Source organism: Lipophrys pholis (assembly GCF_963383615.2).
Source record: "Lipophrys pholis genome assembly, chromosome: 20".
Classification (NCBI taxonomy): domain Eukaryota; kingdom Metazoa; phylum Chordata; class Actinopteri; order Blenniiformes; family Blenniidae; genus Lipophrys; species Lipophrys pholis.
Window position 1 is genome coordinate 21,356,322 of NC_137648.1, and position 20,338 is coordinate 21,376,659.

At 46.5% G+C, this 20,338-nt stretch overlaps 2 protein-coding genes across 2 annotated transcripts in view; both read right to left on the bottom strand.

Moving 5' to 3' along the window:
• Positions 1-13,035, bottom strand: part of kcnh2b (potassium voltage-gated channel, subfamily H (eag-related), member 2b) — a gene marked incomplete at its 5' end in the record, with an annotated part of 267,583 nt that extends 254,548 nt beyond the window's left edge. The window contains one exon of the mRNA XM_080489191.1: positions 12,960-13,035. Coding sequence (XP_080345317.1) covers positions 12,960-13,035 — 76 coding nt within the window. The remainder of the gene's footprint in view (positions 1-12,959) is intronic.
• A 413-nt stretch (positions 13,036-13,448) lies between these two features.
• sspo (SCO-spondin) overlaps positions 13,449-20,338 on the bottom strand; it is a gene marked incomplete at both ends in the record, with an annotated part of 82,517 nt that continues 75,627 nt past the window's right edge. Inside the window, one exon of the mRNA XM_080489978.1 lies at positions 13,449-13,562. Within this exon, the coding sequence (XP_080346104.1) occupies positions 13,449-13,562 (114 nt within the window). The remainder of the gene's footprint in view (positions 13,563-20,338) is intronic.

A 20,338-nucleotide genomic window follows, 5' to 3' on the forward strand; every position in this document is an offset into this window, starting at 1 on the left:
GCCTGCAGTATTTTCTGTAGCGGCCTCGATGTGACGACTCTTCCTGTACATTTGTTTCCTAAAGTTAGTCCGTCCACCATCTCATCTCAACCAATTTGATTTCAAAAGCACCAAACAGTCATTTCCAGACACTGAAGAGGAGAAGAAGCTGTTCATGAGCCACATTACTGTCAGTGTGCCGCGGTTGTGAAGCTCTTCGGGTTCCAGCTGTCGCTTCGCAGGTGGGACTCTGCCCCCTGAAGGTGAGACTCTCCCCCCCGGGCAGCGTCCAGCTCAGCAGCAGCAGAATAACCTCGTCATCATCGTCGTCGTCCTCCGGGTGAAGAAGCCTCAGTCGTCCTGCGAGGAGAAAACGCAGTCGCAGCACAAGGCGTCGCTCCAGGATGAACTCTGTTCCTGTTGCTCCGACGCTGCTGGAGAAGTGCTGATGTCATCAGTGTGAGGCGGGGGGTGGTGGGGGGGGGGGGGGGGGGGGGGTGGTGGGGGGGGGGGGTTCCTGTCATGTTTTGACAAGCTGAGTGTTTCTTTCTGTCCAATGACGGCAGAACCTCACAACATTTTCCAAACAGCGTGTAAATAAATAATGAGTTTCCCTCCAACATGTTCTCACTCGTTAGCCAGACGGAAACGCCACCATCTTTTCTGTGTCGGCTGCTCGACGCGGCGGAGAGGCCGAGTTTCACCACCACAGAATCCTGGACCTCGCTCTGGCCGGTCTGGGACCCGGTAATGCTGCTTACAGAGCTCTGCCCCCCGGCAGCCCCGCCCCCATAAGCTCCGCCCCCGGCAGCTCCCATAAGGTGATAATCCAGTAATCACTGCGGTCCTTAATGGGCCGTTTCGCTCGGCAGTGTCTCGGTGGCGCCGGCGTCTTCGCCGTAACCATTTTCCTTAACGAGGTTATGCAGATTTATGCAAACCAGGTCTAATCCCACTGGGGACTCCCGGGTCTTTAAGTCGGTGAGCCGACCCTCTTTTCTCTGTGCCGTCGCTCCAGAAAGAGTCGGACGAAGCCAGAGGAGAGCTGAGAGGAGAGAGGACGGTTCAGAGGAGCAGGACAGATGAAAAGATGATCCTGAAGTCGGCTTAGGTCCGTTTGACTCTCAGTCTCCTCAGAGGATCAGAGCTGATTCCAAGGCTCAGAACCATTAAAGAAATAATAAAAACTGTCGACCACCACAACCCAGATCTGCAGAGCCGTTTAACCCGAGAGTCAAACCTTTTCATTGAGACGTAAACTTTCATCCTTAGTTGTTTTTGTGAAGCTGCAATGTTTGAAGATCAATACGTTCTGACCTTTTTCTAACTGAGGCTCCGTTTGACTGCATATCATCTGAAACCTGCAGGCTCACGTCTGCGTCAGATTAGATTATTATAGTAACCCAGTTACTCTCAGTAATCCAGTAAACCTTCTTGTGGTGGAATCTCACACACACCGGCGTGAACCAGGGCCGAGGGTGTGTCCTCCTGGAGGCTGAGCATCAGGCAGGTGTTCCTCATCAGCCAATCAGCTCAGTCCGTCAACCAGCTTCCCTTTTCCCTCCAGCAGATCAGTTTGGCTGGGAACTTTAAGGCCACATGTACAAGCAGATAGTTCCTCCTCTACGTTTACAAAAAAATAAAAATTTAATTTACACAGACCTGCAGATACGCCTGGTTTAGAGCGGCCATGAGCAGCCAAGCCTGTAGGGGGCAGTGTAACGAGGAGCACGAAGCCATGACAGCAAATCAGAGTCCTGGGAAATACACATTGTGACGTAAATCTCTGCCTCCACCTCTTTAGATGCAAACTGAGACAAAGGGTGCTTCCTAATTGTCCCTCCTATCTCCGTTCCTATCCACTTTTCCTTAACCCCATGGACGATGTCACGGGGTTAAGGAGACTTCCTAAAGGAGTTAAGGAAAGGTGTCAGGAGACTTCCTAAAGGAGTTAAGGAAAGGTGTCAAGAGACTTCCTAAAGGAGTAAAGGAAAGGTGTCAGGAGACTTCCTAAAGGAGTTAAGGAAAGGTGTTAGGAGACTTCCTAAAGGAGTAAAGGAAAGGTGTCAGGAGACTTCCTAAAGGAGTTAAGGAAAGGTGTTAGGAGACTTCCTAAAGGAGTTAAGGAAATGTGTCAGGAGACTTCCTAAAGGAGTTAAGGAAAGGTGTTAGGAGACTTCCTAAAGGAGTAAAGGAAAGGTGTTAGGAGACTTCCTAAAGGAGTAAAGGAAAGGTGTCAGGAGACTTCCTAAAGGAGTTTTTCCAGGATTCTGATTGGCTATCAATGAGAGAAAATTTCACGATTTGTGATGAATTCACAAAACCTTTTTTGAATTTTTGCTTCCCCACCATCTCTTGCAGGACTGTGTGAGTGTTTGTCTTCAGTTCGCTGCCCTTTTCTTCCACACTTTCTGTGTTTGAGCTCGTTTCCTATCAGGGCAGGAAATGAAGTGTTTGACGCTCCGCTCTGCGGGGACGACGCTCAGCTCCTCCTTCTCTGAAATAACAATAAGATCATGGAGGCACAGCCAATTAAAAGCTGATGATGTGAGAGCGATAATTCTCCCGGAGAGACTGCCAGTGAGTGTTTGGATCTGAGCTCATCTCTCAGCCACAAACATCCGTCCAGCTCTGATTCTCTCTCTTTTCAAGCAAAGTGGTTTTAGTAGGAACTCGTCTCGGGGAGTCGGCAGCTTCACAACGACGGATCTGTCTTCAGACGAAAGTAAAGAACATTCGACTGAATCTGCTGGTGAACTTGATCATGACGAAATTACAATGCAATCCCTCGGACAGAATGACTACACACACACACGCACGCACGCACACACACACACACACGCGCGCGCGCACGCACCCACGCCTTCACAGTTTGAGTCTCGGAGGACGTCATGTGACGGAGCAGAAGAACAACGTGACCTTCAACTTCAGCTCCAGTGCTTCGGCTGCGACGGGACCCCGGTTGTTCTCTACCGGTAGATCACGACTCGTGTATCTTCCTCGGATGTGTTGGAACTGGTTTTGGTGCAGGACCAGGAACTTCCAACCCAGTGTTGATAAGCCGGGACGAAATAATCCAAGTGCAGTTATTGAAGTTTCAGGCAGCTTGTTGTTACCGCCGCCAACGAAGTCGGCCGAGAGGGTTATGTCTTCACCTGCGTGCATTTATTTATTGGTTTGTATGTATTTTACCAACTTTTCCCAAAAGTACCCTTCCTAATTGCATGATACTTTCAGGGATGGTTTCTAACCATCCAAGGGCCAATCCATTCGATTTGGGGATGTTGACAGCGAACCGTTTCCGAATAAATCCCATAAAGACTGTGAAAAAATGTCCCATACAAAGCAGAAGAGAGAGGCTCCTCTTGGATCAAAGGAGATCAGCGCCTGTTGCCATGGAGACGCTCCCTGCTCTGTGTTTCACTCAGTGGTGTAGCTACCTGACAGGCTAGTTAGCATCAATATGAGATAGCGGCTATCATGCTAACTCAAAAAAATGTGTCATTGGTGAAGGACTGCGCTCTACCGAGTGTAGCTCTAGTGATTCATTTTTCAGAAACGTTTCTTGTTTTCAGGAGCAGTTCTTCACTAGTAGTTCGTCAGAAGAGCAGTATTTTCCCCATTTCCATGGCGACGGAGCATTTTGGAAGAGTTGTGTTTCCAGTGGTTCCGACCACCATTGTTGTATCAACAGAGATTAGTACTGATCCTTGAAAGAAACACTGACGTAATAATACTAATAATAATATTACAAAACCTATAAAAACCTTTTCATCCGGTCACTCATCGTCTTCGGTGATTTAAACTCGTCTAAAAACCTCTTGAGGAATGTTTCCATCTTTTCTCTCTACGCTGACATGTGACTCCCACCCTTCGTCTCACGGTTCTGTTTTGACGGACGGGTTCAGTCTCTTGCAGTTAAAGCCAGGTTAGTGTAGTATTCCAGTACTGCGAAGCGGCTCTGCAGGCTGCAGTGTCGGCTTGTGTTTTGTTTTCATCAGTCGTCTTTACCTCCGTCCAGCAGAGCCTCCTCCCCTGCTTCGCCACTTTTAATGAGTGAGCAGACCCGGAACGGCTGCATTTAAATCAGGCTCGGGGTCGACGCCACAACAAAGACGGAAACGCACAGCGGCTCATTAGAAAGTCCGACGGAGGATGAAGACGGTGAGATGAATAACAGTTTGTTTTTGAACGCTGTCGAGAATAAATATTCCACACCGGGAATTTACTGATACCAATACCAGCATCAGAGACGTCGCTGAGTAGTTTAACTGCTACTCCGAACCATGCTACATGCTACATGCTAAAGAATTTCAGGGCTCACGAATCAGCGATGCTACATGCTACATGTGAAAGAGTTTCAGGCTCGCACACCAGAGATGCTACATGCTACAGGCTAAAGAGTTTCAGGGCTCATACATCATCGATGCTACATGCTAAACATGAATAAAGTGACAAACGGTCCCTCGGTCTACAGGAGCTTAGCGCAGAGCGGAGAGAGACGCTACGCTCTGCTATGCTACTGTATAGCCTTCGCATATTGTTTGCTAATGCTTGAAAGGTATTTGCAAGTAGCTCAAGGTTAGCACTCATACTCATCCTTTAAAAAGGTGGTAGTAGTACATTGCTATCACACACACACACACACAATGTTGCCCGGTTGGATTTGTGCCCATTGAGATCAGCACAGCAGCACAGAGGGTCAAGAGAGAGAGAGAGAGAGAGAGAGAGAGAGAGAGAGAGAGAGAGAGAGAGAGAGAGAGAGAGAGAGAGAGAGAGAGAGAGACTGTCAAACGAGACAAAGAGCAGTGAGAGAGGAAGGCCTGAGGTGGAGATGGAGGGAGAGAGAAAGAGGAGTGTTTACAAGCTCCTGGAGTTTACAAGTACACGAGTGTTCTTTTGTGTGGCCGCTCAGTTAGTGTGTGTGTGTGTGTGTGTGTGTGTGTGTGTGTGTGTGTGTGTGTGTGTGTGTGTGTGTGTGTGTGTGTGTGTGTGTGTGTGTGTGTGTGTGTGTGTGTAGAGCGCAAGCGAGAGACGAGTGATTTCACACCAGTAGAGTGTCTCCAGGCACCGACTCACTCCGACTCCAGCAGCAGAATGTTTACACCGTCGCAACCAAACAGACGGAGCAGGAAAACAAAGAGCGGCACCGCAGGGCGCTACGCTCGTCCTGCGCTACGCTCGTCCTGCGCTACGCTCGTCCTGCTGGTACCGAGCAGCAAACACAACGGCCCGTTTAGGAAGGAACGTTGTCAGAGCTCAGTGTTCTCCGTCTCTCAGTGCTTCACTCGGCTGGAGGGTCCAACTGTTCGGCATCACCACCACAGGACAGAAAGTCGAACCGCGACTGTTCAGCATCGAACCGTGACTGTTCACCATCGAACCGTGACTGTTCACCATCGAACCGTGACTGAAAGAATCTCCACGTGAGCTGTCGCGAAGTTTCCATGAAAAACTGTGAGGAAACTAACGACTCATCGACTGTCCTGGTCACACTCCTGGAATCAGGTTCTGTTCAACAACATTCACATTCTACACACTGAGATGCACCAATACCGATACCAGTACCAATACCAATACCGATATCAGTACCAATACCAATACCGATATCAGTACCGATACCAGTACAGATACCAAAACCGGTATCAGGGACGATACTGCACAGAACACTCATACAGCTCACAATCTCAGGCGGGGCACACAGTTGGATCAGGTTGTCTATCAATCTGAAAAGTTGCCGGTTTGATTCCAAAGAAGAGTTATTTTAAATATAAGAGTCGTCACTTCATTAACTTTTCACAGACTTGGATTTTCCTCATTTTCCCCGCTGAAATGCCGACAGATTGTTATTTTCCCGCCCGGCCGTGTCACTGACCTGCTGCCAGTGGATCTAATGAGTTGAGATGCTCCACCAGCTGCTCTTTCCTCACTTCAGCGGCTCGCAGGTCTCATGTTGTCTCTGTTCCAGCTCATCAGAGTCTGTTTCTGTCATTACAATCAGCCAAACTTCACCAGCGGACTCGTTATAAAAACCACAACACGTTCGTTGTTCAGACGGTTGTGATTCTGGTGTGAATGTAACGCCGAGGCGAGTTTACGTGTGGATCAGAAGCAGTTTGTTCCACCAGCGGGGCTTCATATCCTGGCCATCCGGCCGGCTGCCCGCCGCCCATCAAACCATCAGCACCTCGTCGAAGACAATTTGTGAAAGACGTGATTTCATTCAAGTGACACACACACCTGTCGACCATGCGACCTTTCCCTGCAAACTGCTGGTTTTATGACGTCTGTTGACTATTTATCACCGTCTTCATGGCTCACACACCAGTGATGCTACGTGCTACATGCTAAAGAGCTTCAGGGCTATCACACCAGTGATGCTACGTGCTACATGCTAAAGAGCTTCAGGGCTATCACACCAGTGATGCTACGTGCTACATGCTAAAGAGCTTCAGGGCTATCACACACCAGGGATGCTACGTGCTACATGCTAAAGAGCTTCAGGGCTATCACACACCAGTGATACTACGTGCTACATGCTAAAGCGCTTCAGGGCTATCACACATCAGTGATGCTACGTGCTACATGCTAAAGAGCTTCAGGGCTATCATACCAGTGATGCTACGTGCTACATGCTAAAGAGCTTCAGGGCTATCACACACCAGTGATGCTACGTGCTACATGCTAAAGAGCTTCAGGGCTATCACACCAGTGATGCTACGTGCTACATGCTAAAGAGCTTCAGGGCTATCACACCAGTGATGCTACATGCTACATGCTAAAGAGCTTCAGGGCTATCACACACCAGCGATGCTACATGCTAAAGAGTTTCAGGCTCACACATCGGCGATGCTACATGCTACATGTTAAAGTGCTTCAGGGCTATCACACACCAGTGATGCTACGTGCTACATGCTAAAGAGCTTCAGGGCTATCACACCAGTGATGCTACGTGCTACATGCTAAAGAGCTTCAGGGCTATCACACCAGTGATGCTACATGCTACATGCTAAAGAGCTTCAGGGCTATCACACACCAGTGATGCTACATGATAAAGAATCTCAGGCTCACACATTGGGTGATGCTACATGCTACAGGGTAACATTAAAGTGACTGATCCTCTTCTCACCAGCAGCTCGGTCCCTCGGTCTAGAGTGGCATAGCGCAGAACAGAGAGATGCCGCTGCACAATCTTCGCATATTGTTTGCGTGTGGAGTATATTCGGGTTTATGGCAATGAATAAGTACTCGTATCAGTACTCGGTATCGACAAGTAACCAAAGGTTAGTATTGGTATGTTTATTTGTCCTTTAAAAAAAGTGGTATTGGCACATTCTTACATTTTTTTTCCGTTAATTTCGTTGAGTTTTAATAAAGACCATCGGTGAAATCTGCACCGTTTATATGAAATTGTAATTAAATGAAATTTGACCGTGTGCAGTCTGATGCTAACACGTTTAGCCTCTTGAACAATATTCAAATATTACAATAACTCTGAGAAACTACATGCAGTCTCTGTGTGTGTGTGTGTGTGTGTGTGTGTGTGTGTGTGTGTGTGTGTGTGTGTGTGTGTGTGTGTGTGTGTGTGTGTGTGTGTGTGTGTGTGTGTGTGCAGGAGGGTGGGTGGCTGTGTGGGCGAGAGAGTCAGAGTGTTGGGGGCTGGTTGCCATGGTGACAGAGTGTTTGTACTGGAGCTGCAGAGAAGTGGCGTCCTCCCCGGAGGGCAGCGGCTTGGAGGCTTGGAGGCTTGTAACGGCGGCGGTGGCGGCGTCCTCCTCTGAGCAGTGCTCCAAACGCACAAGAAGAAGAAGATGAAGAAGAAAAACAAGGCAGCGGTGAAAAGTCGCCGCGACCTCCCGCTGAGGTCACAATGTTTTGTGGGCCGGTCGCCAAGGAGGCGGGCGGTCTGCGGCGAGGAAATCAAACATGGGGATCACAGTACAGTAAATGGAGATTGGAGGATCGGTGTACAGTAACACTGGAAACCTGCAGTGTGTGTTTCTCCTCCATCGGCCTGATGAGTTCCTGCCTCTTTAACGGCTGAAATCCAGCCACAGTTACAGTTTCATCCAAACCCACAAGCACAAAAACAAGCAGCGCCCTCATGAATTATGTAGAGTTTGTCACGGCCTCCCGTCTTCAACCTGCCAGACCGTCTTCGGCCAATCAGAGCAATTTCTAAAGTGTCAGCGGTGAGACGAGCCGCCGAGGTTTTCAGCGAGAACGGGAGTATCCGTTCTGCTCGGGGCCCGTCGCTCTGCTCAGAGCGGAGAACACGCAGACAGGATGAGACGGCGGCAGCCATTAATCAGCATCACAATCAGAAAATGTTTGCTGATTCAGCGAAAACACCGTTGTTTGGGTTAAACCGTCCTCCATCAATAACCTCGACTCCTCACTCCATCTGATCAACACCTGGATCCTTTTCTAACAGCTACTGGGCGCCACTGTCAAAAATTCATTTCTTACCTTCACCAACGAAGTTAGCCGAGTGCAGTTATTTATTTATTTTTCGTTTGTATGTATTTTACCAACTTTTCGCAAAAACTATGAACCCAAATTGCATAACATTTTCTGTGATGATTTGTCATCATAAGGACCAACCAATCAGCTCTTGGGATGTTAGCGGCGAACGCTTTACAAATAAATCCCCAATAAACTGTAACAAAATGTTCTATACAAAGCGGATGAGAGAGGCGCCTCATGTAGGAGATCAAAGGAGATCAGCGTCTGTTGCCATGGAGACGCACCCTGCACAGTGTCTCACACAGCGATGTACCTGACAGGCTAGTTAGCATCGATATGAGCTAACGGCTATCATCCTAGCGATGCTAACTCTGTAAACCCATTGCTTTAGCATTCACAGGCATTTTTTTGAAAACGATATCTGTTTCCACGGAAACAGCAGAAACATTGAAGACGGAGTCGTCTTCATGTCGGTCCACTAGTTGTCGCCGATGTTTGTTTTTGTTTTGAAACTACACACACATGCAGCAGAGAAGAAGTCGATGTAAACGTCAACAATAGGAATACAGGACATGATTATCCAGCGACTGAGCATGTGCCGCAGCTGCAGCGGCGGCAGCAGCAGTCGCGGCGGCAGCAGCAGTCGCGGCGGCAGCAGCGTTTCAGGAAAGTTGCGCTTTCCCTCGTCGCCACGGAGACGGAGTGAGATTGTTTTCGAAAAGTTGCATTTTCAGTAACTCCGAGCGCCGTTGTCATGGAAACCGACACTCAGAACGCAACAAAAAAGTTTTAGTTTTCACTTGAAAACACCCTTAGGCAAGTGGAGCAGCTAAATACTGAGATAAAAAGTAAAATACTTTGAATGACTGAAACGTTGAAGGAGATGTGTGTGGTGGGTTTATTTTGCACTTGTTTTACTTCCTGAACCTTGACAATAAAAACTACTTGATATGAGTTTGGAAAGTTTTGCTTTATAAGAAGAAAACATGAAGACGAACACAGCATGTTGGATGAAATAACGTTGACATGAAACTTCCCTGGATTTGATTATACTTCATTCAGCCTTTTCTTCTTCAACGCTTCAGATCCAGACTGCGAACATCCAACAGCGTCGGCCTCATTTTTCCTCACGGAGCCTTTGTGGAGCTTCGCGCCACGTTTATTCAAAATACTTGCTTCATTTATGGACAACAAATGTGAGTTTTCTATGAAGTAAGAACTACAACAAGGTTTAACAACTGATTCTTCCATAATATTCAACCTCCTCTGGATGAAATGAGAGTTTTTATTGGCTGTAGCAAAAGACGCACCAATACTTTGTACTCTGGGGGGGCACGGGGGGGGGGGGGGGGGGGGGCACGGGGGGGGTTACTCCCAGCAGGATGAGCCACGCCACGCCACACCACGCCACGCCACGCCACGCCACGGCCTCGGTTTAAGGACAAATGTCGTTTTTGAGATTTTATTTCAGAAAACTTTTACCAACAAAGGTTTGGTGAAGGCTATTACTTTGGCCGCGTGGGTCTATTTATTTACTTATTTATTTATTTATTACCTTCGCCAATTTAGTTTGCCGGAAAAGTTTTGTTTTCGTCTGCTTGTATTTATCTATTTATTGGTTTGTTTGTATGTATTTTTACAAGTTTTTCCCAAAATCTACTCACCAGAATTGCATGAAATCTGCCGTTGTGGTGTTGGCGAAGGTATGCCAAGTGCCCATTCTAGTTCTCATGTTTGGCCACTAGTTGGTGCTGTTGTTAGTTTTAATACTGAAAGCACACACACACACACACACACAGCGGAGGACAATGAGCTCTAAACATTAACACTGGGAGATAAAATAAAACTACCAGGTTGGATTGTTATTACGGTGACTGTCAAAATAAAACTGGGACTGGAAGACATGACACCACCGAGGAAACCTTCTTCTGATTGGCTCTACTGAGCATGTGCAGAACGAGGACCAGCGTTTCTACATGAAGACGGAGAAACGTCTCGACTCGACGACTCAGCAAACAGAAGATCAACACAAACAGGAAACGAGCCAGAGATGAAGCCTGCAGCTCGTCTTCACTACACTCACACTTTCTCCTCCACGCCGGGTGTTTCCTGTCTGGACTCCAACAAAACGATAAACGATAAATGAAGGTGTGACACTTGTGGGACGGGGATTTTCCTGTTTCTGCCGTTGTCGTGCAGAAACAGGCCCCGCCCCCCCCGGCGTCACGCCTCAGCGGCTGTTTGGATAAACGAGTGTTTATCCAACACTTTGCCAGAAAGATGGAAGTGTTTGTGCTAAAAATGAACAGTGATGAACCACCGGCGACCAACATGCAGCCCCTGTCCTCATGATGCTCCCGCCGCCATGCTGGGAGCCAAAATCAATAAACCTCTGGCTTTAAAAACAAAAGATGATAAATACTTTTAAGAATCATAGTCGTCTCCCTTGTGTGGCTGATTCCCTTGTTTGGTGATGAATGCAGATTTCTGTGATTTACAGTGGAAATAGAAGAGAAGTGAAACCATTTAAAGTTTCTGTCTTCTTTTGGCTTCTACTGAAACGTTTCCCGTCACTGAGAAGAAACTCCTCCTGAGAGCTCAGCGACTTCGCGTCCGGCGAGAGCGCCGCAGACTTCACCACCACCAGAGACGGTTCGGTGATTTTACACCAAATAAAATTGGCCACAAAACGTGAATTATCAGGAAAATCATTGAAGAAAAGTTTCTATAGAAACAAGAAGTGAGTTTTCATTCACGACATTTCATCCTGACGGTTTAGGTATATTTTATTACTTTTATTTTGTCAACAATTTCTCTTATTTCTTTTTTTTTCAGGGATTCTTTTCACTTTAGCTCTTTTAGTTATTTTAGCCATTTCATGCATCTTGGTGTTTTTAGCTGCTTTGGCCTCCGTTTGTTTGTTTGTTTGTTTGTTTGTTTGTTTGTTTGTTTGTTTGTTTGTTTGTTTGTTTGTTTGTTTGTTTGTTAACGAGAGAATCAGATTTTTATGAAGCTTTCACAACTTTTCTATGCAAATGAACATTTTCATCTTTCATTTTATTCAAACACTCTTCTCTCTGAGCTTAAAGGAGCTTTTAAAAAAAAAGGCAAAAAAAATACATTTAAATTGCCTGAATGTTGCAACTAAACACTGAAGTGGTTCAAATCCCCAGAAAAAGCTGAACTCAGAGGAAAACGTGGAAAAAAAAAACATCCAAGTGGTTCAAATGGCTGGAAAAGGAAAAATGGATTTAAAAAAAAAAAACTGCTAAAATTATTTTTCTTTTTTTATGGTTAAACAGCTGAAATGAGTAAAAAAAATAAAAAAATAAAAACATTGAAAAGATTTAAATGCAGAGAAAGTTAAAATCTCTCAGAAGATGTTTTAATAATTGGTGAAAATTGTTTAAAAAAAAAAAAGGTTATAAATGTAATGAACTCCTTGCTGTTCTGAATGTGAACGATTTTCCCATTATTATAAATATTTAAGGTGAAATTTAAAGCAGCGTTTCCTCATTCTGACAGTTCAACGTGTTTCGTGGCTCCAGATGAAGTTTATTTGGTGGAAAGTGACAGAAGCTCCTCAGACTTCTGGGCTCGTTAGAAATTAAACAAACAGTGACTCTCCTCAGTAAATACTTATTAAAATACCCCGGACTGTAACAAGTACGTCTTTTCAGTCGTTTCTTTTTTATCAAACTAAAAAATGTGTGAAACCTTATTTGAGGTGTTTTGTTTTGTTTTAACCCAACAATACAAACTGACTCCATCTCCAGTTCTCTCAGTGTGAAATCAATCAGTGTGATCAGGACTCTCCGTGCAGCCTCAGAGGCTTCTTTCTTTCTTTCTTTCTTTCTTTCTTTCTTTCTTTCTTTCTTTCTTATTTTATTTTTTTAAATCGCAGCTCAGAGATGGAAGCTGCTGATTTGCATCCCAGATTAAAAGCACCTGCAGAGGTGAGCGCGTGGAGCCTGTGGTTCAGGAACAGGGACACGCTCTGGTTTCATGCCCCGCAGGCTCTGCTGCTGGGAAACGTGCTTCTGGTTTTGGAAGCGTATTGATCAGTTTCCAAAACCAAAGAGTTTGGTGTCCGCGGAGTGCGTGCAGGCTGACACCGGCTTCTTAAAGCTCCCCGGCAGCTCGTGAACGACAACGAGTTTACGTATTTGCGCCAAACTCAGCGGTGGTAATGAATTCTGTGCGCCCGGGGTGCTGCAGATGGTGAATCCGGCAGGAGACGCTCAGGGAGAATCTGCAGTGTTTTCCTGTGGCGATCAGGACTGGCGCGCGCGCGCGCAGCTGCGCGGAGGAAGACTCTCCGGAGAGGAGCAGCATCCTCAGGTTTATCTGCAGGTTTTACGCACTTTGGCACATTTCCCCGCATCTCCACGTGCGAGCTGTCTGCGTTCTAATGACCGTGGAGGACGATTAGAGAGAGTAAGACGTGAGGGAAGCACCGTGAACCGAGCAGCGCGCCGCTCGGAGGAGGAGATGGAAATAAAGCAGGTTCTTACTTTGACTGTCAAATTTCCTGATGATGGTGTCCAGGAAGGTGTTCTGCGGGGCCACATGGCCCCTCCGGACCGGCATCTTCTCCGCCCCGGGCTCCCGGACCTGGAGACACTTAGCGGGACTTTAATTCTCTCAACGAGCGGAGCGCGCGGTGCTCGGCTCGGTGCGCTCCCGGCAGGACGCGCCGCTCCGCCGGCTGCAGCAGGACGCGGTCCCGGAGAGGTGGAGGTGCAGGTGGAGGTTCCCCCCTTCCCCACAAAAGTTTATTTTATTTTTCCTCCAAGTGAGCAGGAGAGACGGTAAAGTGAGTCCAGACGGGAGGCTCGTGTCGGAGGAGGCGCGCTGTGACGCGCCGCGGCTCTGCCGTGTTTCCAGGTTGAGAGGACGCGAGGGCGTCTGTTCCTGTCCTCCCCCCTCCTCCCCCCTCCTCCCTCTCCTCCCTCTCCTGAGGGGAGGTGCCGCCTTGTCAGGTGATATTCTCCCGGTCTGTCTCACAGTCTGTGGAGCGCAGCGGACCTCTGGTCCTCCGGGGGCCCGGCGGCGGAGCGGAGCGGCTCTCGTCCCGGCGCCATGGTTCCTCCTCTGAGCTCCTCCGGCTGCTCGGCCTGGAGACACACGGAGCTGCTGAGAAGGTAGACGATGAGTATTTTTGGAAGCTGGTTCCTCCTCTTCTTCCTCCTCCTCCTCCTCCTCTTCCTCCTCGCTGATGCCGGATGACTTCAGCTCCACTGGCGTCGAGCTGCGCCTCTTTTAACCCTTTAACGTATCAGGAGACACTTTTAGGAAGCAGAAGGAATCACTGATCTGAAACAGATCAAAGGAGCACGAGAGGCTCCAAACAGGGCAACAAGGCAACAAGGCCCCCTGCAGCTGTTAAACTGACCCTCATATCAGGATACATGATAGATTGAATGTAAAGTATTGATAATTAATCACGTGGCTGCAGGTGCTGCATCACCTCTCTCTCTCTCTTTCTCTCTCTCTCTCTCTCTCTCTCTCTCTCTCTCTCTCTCTCTCTCTCTCTCTCTCTCTCTCACACACACACACACCGCACCCGCACACTCACCACTGGAGGGGATTCTGCTCTGACGTCACAGCGTCGGGGTTCCCCCCTTCCGTCGTGATGCCTTCAGGGCGCGTCGGATGTTTCGTGTTCAGCTCTTCTTTTGATTGAATAAAAACAAACACAAATGATTTAAAATCTAAAGCGGAACAAAGGCCAGAATGACACCTAACTATAACTCCTCCATGTAAATAGTGTCAGTTCTGTTTTTTCACTTTAATTCATTCTCTATTCTTCCCTGCTTAGCCCTGTGTATTAATATTTATTATTCGTTATCGACATTTTAACTTTATTCTGTTCTTTTCTGTGTCGAGCAACGCTGTAAAGAAACTTCCTCTGTGAGTAACAAAGTATTCATATTGTATTCCTTCAAAACATTTAATATGTAGATGATAAATAAAATGTATTGGTTATGTCAACTAAATTTAACATAGATTTTTCTTATTCAAACTTATTTTAATTAGACTTATCTTTGAACAATTTGACTGAGCTGTAATTTCAATCAGATATATATTATCTTATATTCAGTACTTATGGAAGTAATTGGTTATATTGTGTCTCCATCATTTTACATTGCATACTTTTTGCATATGTTTGTATATATATATATATATTTATTTATTTTTTGCCATCACATCACCTGTCCTCTGTCTGCAGTGAGACAAAAATAAAAATAAATACCTAATCTAGTTCTATTCTGTATATAAGTATTCTGGATATTTTGACTTTGTTTGAGTACTTTCAAATCTACAATTGAGTATTTATATTTTGTTTCAATACTATGTTTTAATAAGTTCTATTCAGGATTTCACATCATCATTTCTATTGGGGTTGTCTTGGGGGAGGACACCATCGTCCACGAGATCACCAGGAAAACACATAAATAAATAAAGGATAAATGGACTTACTTATATAGCGCCTTTCTGCTGACGACAGCCCCAAAGCGCTTAACATAGCTCGTCAAATTCATACATTCACACACAAAGACTCACTGGAAAGTCCAACGAATGTAGAACACAAACAGCCACTGGAGATTTTCCACAAAGACCTGGGACGGACCGACTAGCAGAACACAGAGGAGACGCCGAAAATGAGCCAAAGTCAGCGGGTGACGAAGACCTCACATCAGGCGAAACACATCAGGTGAAACACATCAGGTGAAACACAACAGGTGAAACACATCAGGTGAAACATATCAGGTGAAACACAACAGGTGAAACACAACAGGTGAAACATATCAGGTGAAACACATCAGGTGAAACACAACAGGTGAAACACATCAGGTGAAACACAACAGGTGAAACACATCAGGTGAAACATATCAGGTGAAACACATCAGGTGAAACACATCAGGTGAAACACAACAGGTGAAACACAACAGGTGAAACACATCAGGTGAAACACATCAGGCCAGGCGGCGGCAATCAGACTCTAGGAGGAGAAAGTTAAAGAGCCTGAAATCAGAATCTCAAAAAGAACAGGAGAGACGTTAATCAGGACCATTTTCAGCAATTCAACTTCCATCCATCCCCAGTGTGCCTCCACACTGATGAGCCATGAGAACCGGGACGATGAAACCAGGACTCTTATCTAACAGTGTCTTCAGTCCCATAATGGCTCCGCAGGGCCTCGGACTGCATCGGTAAGTTTCTGAGTGCACCTGAAGGCATCACAGACCGTCTGCTGTTCCCTCTAAGTGCACTGCAACGAGATTTATCCACCTCCGTCAGCTGCTAACAGGCTCTGAGTAAAACCTCCTGGTTCTGGACTCTGTTGAATCCAGGCCCGGAGCCACGGCGCGGCTCCCGGCTCACATTCATCACTCTGACCCGCAACGGCTCCGTGAATGCGTTCTCTCTCTCTGTCTTTTTTCTTTTTCTGCAGCAATCAGTGTTTTAATGATCGCAGCCGACTTGATGAATGTTGGCCTGGATGTCTGAACGAGGCCCGTGGAACCATCCATCACCGCGTGACGCTCCGCTATGAATTAAAAATGCATCCGCCTCTGCTCTTATTACTTTCAGCAGTGTTTACTACAGCTGCTGGAACAAGGCTGCAGGTCAGACTTCCCTCACAACTCCCTTATTTAGTCAGGAACAGAGAGAGGAGGAGGAGGAGGAGGAGGAGGAGGAGGAGGAAGTCAGTCTTCTCATCCAGACCTGTCCTTCTCAAACTGCACCGATACAGATACCGATACCAGTCCGCAGTACAATGTGTACAGTAGACGGTAAGACTGTGTGGACGTCGTTCACAGCAATGCCCAGACTTTAAATACTGTTTGCATATTTTGTATAACTTAGGTTTTATAGCATCCGTACTCGGTATCGGCGAGGAGCTAAGGGTTAGCGCTCGTACTTTACAGAAGTAGTATCTGTACATGCAGAATGAAAACTCAACCGAAGTTGATGAAGTAGTTTTTAGACCTTGCAGAGTAATGAAAACATGAAGGGAAGCCGCAGGCTGAGCAGTGACACTTCCATTAAAAGCGACATGGGCTCAAATTAATCTGCGTCATCAGACGTGTCGGCTTCCTGTCAGACGGGGACATTTCAGTTTCCCGTCTCGTCTCGACGGGCGTCTGATGTCTCCGAAAGTCTGGAAGCAACAAGCAGGGACAAGAGGATTCATGTTCATTTGAAAGGTGTTTGTTATGATCATTTTCAATTTTCTTATAAAACTTTGAGAATCTAATTTACTCTTCTCTTCCAATAAGTGTGCAAAACCTTCAGCAACATACACTCTGTAATTTGACTCCAGCCTCAACAAGTTGTCAATGCACCTGACAACTGTGCATTTGCGACTAAATACTTTTAAAACGTTCCCTCAGTTCACTGGAGGAAGATGCATTTTATTTGTCTGTTTCTGTGACGACGTTGTTCGGAGACACTGAAAACGCAAATTTCTGAAAATGGCTCCCAAAGTGGAACTTTTTGAAAACGCCCGTGCTCCGTCACCATGTACACAGCTGAAATGCTGCTACTGTCCCTCGTCCTGACGGTCGTAGTAACTAGTAGTTCTGTCTCAGTAGAGACAATCCAGAACAAAGTTTCCTCCATGGTGTTATGACTCCCAGTCCATGTTCTCCTGGACTTGGTAGTTTTATTTTGACAGTCACTGTAATAACAATCCAACTTGGTAGTTTTATTTTGACACTCACCGTAAGAACAATCCAACTTGGTAATTTTATTTTGACAGTCACCGTAATAACAATCCAACTTGGTGGTTTTACTTTGACAGTCACCATATTAACAATCCAACTTGGTGGTTTTATTTTGACAGTCACCGTAATAACAATCCAACTTGGTAGTTTATTTTGACAGTCACCGTAATAACAATCCAACTTGGTAGTTTTATTTTGACAGTCATAATAATAACAATCCAACTTGGTGGTCTGTCCACTGGAATGTCCATGTTTTCCCAGTGTTCATGTTTAGAGCTCATCGTTCTCTGCTGTGTGTGTGTGTGTGTGTGTGTGTGTGTGTGTGTGTGTGTGTGTGTGTGTGTGTGTGTGTGTGTGTGTGTGTGTGTGTGTGTGTGTGTGTGTGTGTGTGTGTGTGTGTGTGTGTGTGTGTGTGTGTGTGTGGTTTTATTACTAAAACAACCAAGAGCGCCCGCATGCCAAGTTTGTCCATTTCCATGGAAACTGACATTGTTTTCAAAATGTTGTTGTGTAAAAATGCACATTTTCTGAAAGAAAAGATAAAAAACGTTGCGTTGACACTTGAACGGATGTCTAGAATATGGAGCCTCAGTCTGTTCTTAAACTAACCAATTAGCTCTGGTACATAAAACGATCATCTTTAATGTTGTAAACACAAGAAAACAAATACAACATGCTTTTCACTATTGATAGAAATCAATTATATGTGTAATACTACGTTGTTTCCACAGGGGGTATCCATGAAATCCAACCTATTCTGTTGTTTAAACTTTTATTTTGAAAAGTTTACCAGGAGATGAGACCTTCTGCTACAGACGTGTAGAAGAAATGCGATAAAACACTTTGTGATAAAACATTACAAAAGAAAAGTACACGACATGTACGTATTGGTTCTGAAGTACATGAAGCTACTTTACTGGTGAATTCATCCTAAACAGGGCTGCTTGTGTTCACGTGACTCCGTGAGTGTGCAGTGAAGGATGTTTGCTCATGGACTCAGTCAGACTCTATATAATCGGTCCTTCGGTCGGTAAAAGCAGCGTAGAAGAAGAAGGTGGCGGCTGAAGGAGGAGTTGTGAGGTTGAGGGTCAGTCATGTGATGATGAGACTCTGACAGAGTCCATCAGCAGCCTTCCTCCCAGCGCCGTCGTTCACACACACACACACACACACACACACACACACACACACACACACACACACACAGCTCAGCGTCTGGACAGGTCGCCCCCTGCGGAGAGAGAGCGAGAGCAGCTCAGAGTCAACGCTTCAAACGACGTAACACATCGGTCAGAGAGAAAAGAGAAAGAACACAAACTGAGCGCCTGAAGAGTTTCTTCTTCTACGACGGATTCTGTGTTTACAGACGAAGTAAAAAAAAACAAAAACAAAACACGGATTCTGTTTTTGTCGTTTTTTCCGGTCAGTGGGTGGGAGGGATGAGGGAGCGAGAGAACATCTTGTCGTCAGCGTTGATCTTCTGGAAGCAGAGAAGCAGTTTGACAAGCGCGTCGCCACCGCCAAGTGGAAAACGCACCGATTTTACGTTTCACAACAGTTTTGCGTTTCCAGGCGACGTTCTGAAAACGATGTCCATTTACACGCCAACGGAAGAAACGCTAAAAACAATGTAGTTGTCATGTTGGGCCACTAGGTGGTGTTTTTATTTTTTCATTTGTGATGTTTTACTACAAAGTGTTTCATCACAACTCTTCTATACATCTGTGGCCGAAAGCCTCATCCCTTGTAGTGTGTGTAGGTGTGTGTCTGCAGCTCTGTCAGAGGAACAAGAGCTGGGGGGGGGGGGGGGGGGGGGGGGTTCTGTGTGGTATGAAGCTTCGTCCAATTAACTGAGCCAATCAGCCGTGTTGATTAATGGATTAACACATAATTGTTGAGGTGGAGTCCCAGGATGAATTATTCACAAGGAGCAGAGGAGACGTATGTTTAATCCAGATTACATTGTGTGTCGAAACACAGAAATGTTGTTAGTGTGCCAGAGACCAGATGCTGGTGTGTGTGTGTGTGTGTGTGTGTGTGTGTGTGTGTGTGTGTGTGTGTGTGTGTGTGTGTGTGTGTGTGTGTGTGTCAGGCTGGAGTGTGTGTGTGTGTGTGTGTGTGTGTGTGTGTGTGTGTGTGTGTGTGTGTGTGTGTGTGTGTGTGTGTGTGTGTGTGTGTGTGTGTGTGTGTGTGTGTGTCAGGTAACTGTGTGTGTTGAGGAGTGGATGTGACGGCGTCCACCGCTGGGCTCAGAGCTCATAGTGAGCCATCATAGTGAGTTGAAGTCCTGAACGAGGCCAATGTGAGTCTTTCCTTCACCTCCGAGTCTGAAAGTCTCCACCGTTTAACTTCTCTGATATTCATTCTGTGTGGCTCAGCGGTAGAGTCGTCCAATACCCGGAGGGTTGGCAGTTCGAATCCCACTCTATTAAACAGTCATTGTCGTTGTGTCCTTGGGCAAGTCACTTTACCAACATTGCCTCGCATGAGTGGTGTCTCCGTCAGCATGCCCCAGGGCAGCTGTGGCTACAACACATACATACAACCATCACTGGTCTGAATGAATGACGGTCTCTGTACGCGCTTTGAGTCAGCGTGAAAAAAGTGCTATATAAATCCAAGCCATTATTATTATTCTCCTCGGGATTGATAAAGTATCTCTAATCTGTTCTATTAGTGGATTAATTTGAGCATTCGTGGAAAACTGCCGTCTATGAAGGAAGGAAACCGTCCAGCTTTGGTTCAGAACGTTTCCTGAAACATGAAAGTGCTTCATCGGCTTTCAGACTCTCTTCAATGACTTTTCCTTCCTTCAATACGCCGCTGAACGATGGCAGCCGATCAATGGCAGCCGATCAATGGAGCGATCGGCTCCGCCTGGGAACGTCCAATACTGGCTCACGCTGCCAAGTCGGCTGGACGGGAGTGAAAAGCGTCTCGTTTCCTGGCTCATGAGCCCCAGTCAGTTTCAGAAGTGACTTCCCTGGTTAGAAGTAGAGTTTCACTGGGGACAGGAGACCCGTGGAGGACAGGAGACCCGTGGAGGACAGGAGACCCGTGGAGGACAGGAGACCCGTGGAGGACCGCAGACGCGTCCTGAACACTTTACCAGATATTTAAACGCTGGATTGTGGCGTGAGCGACGGGGACGCCGATCT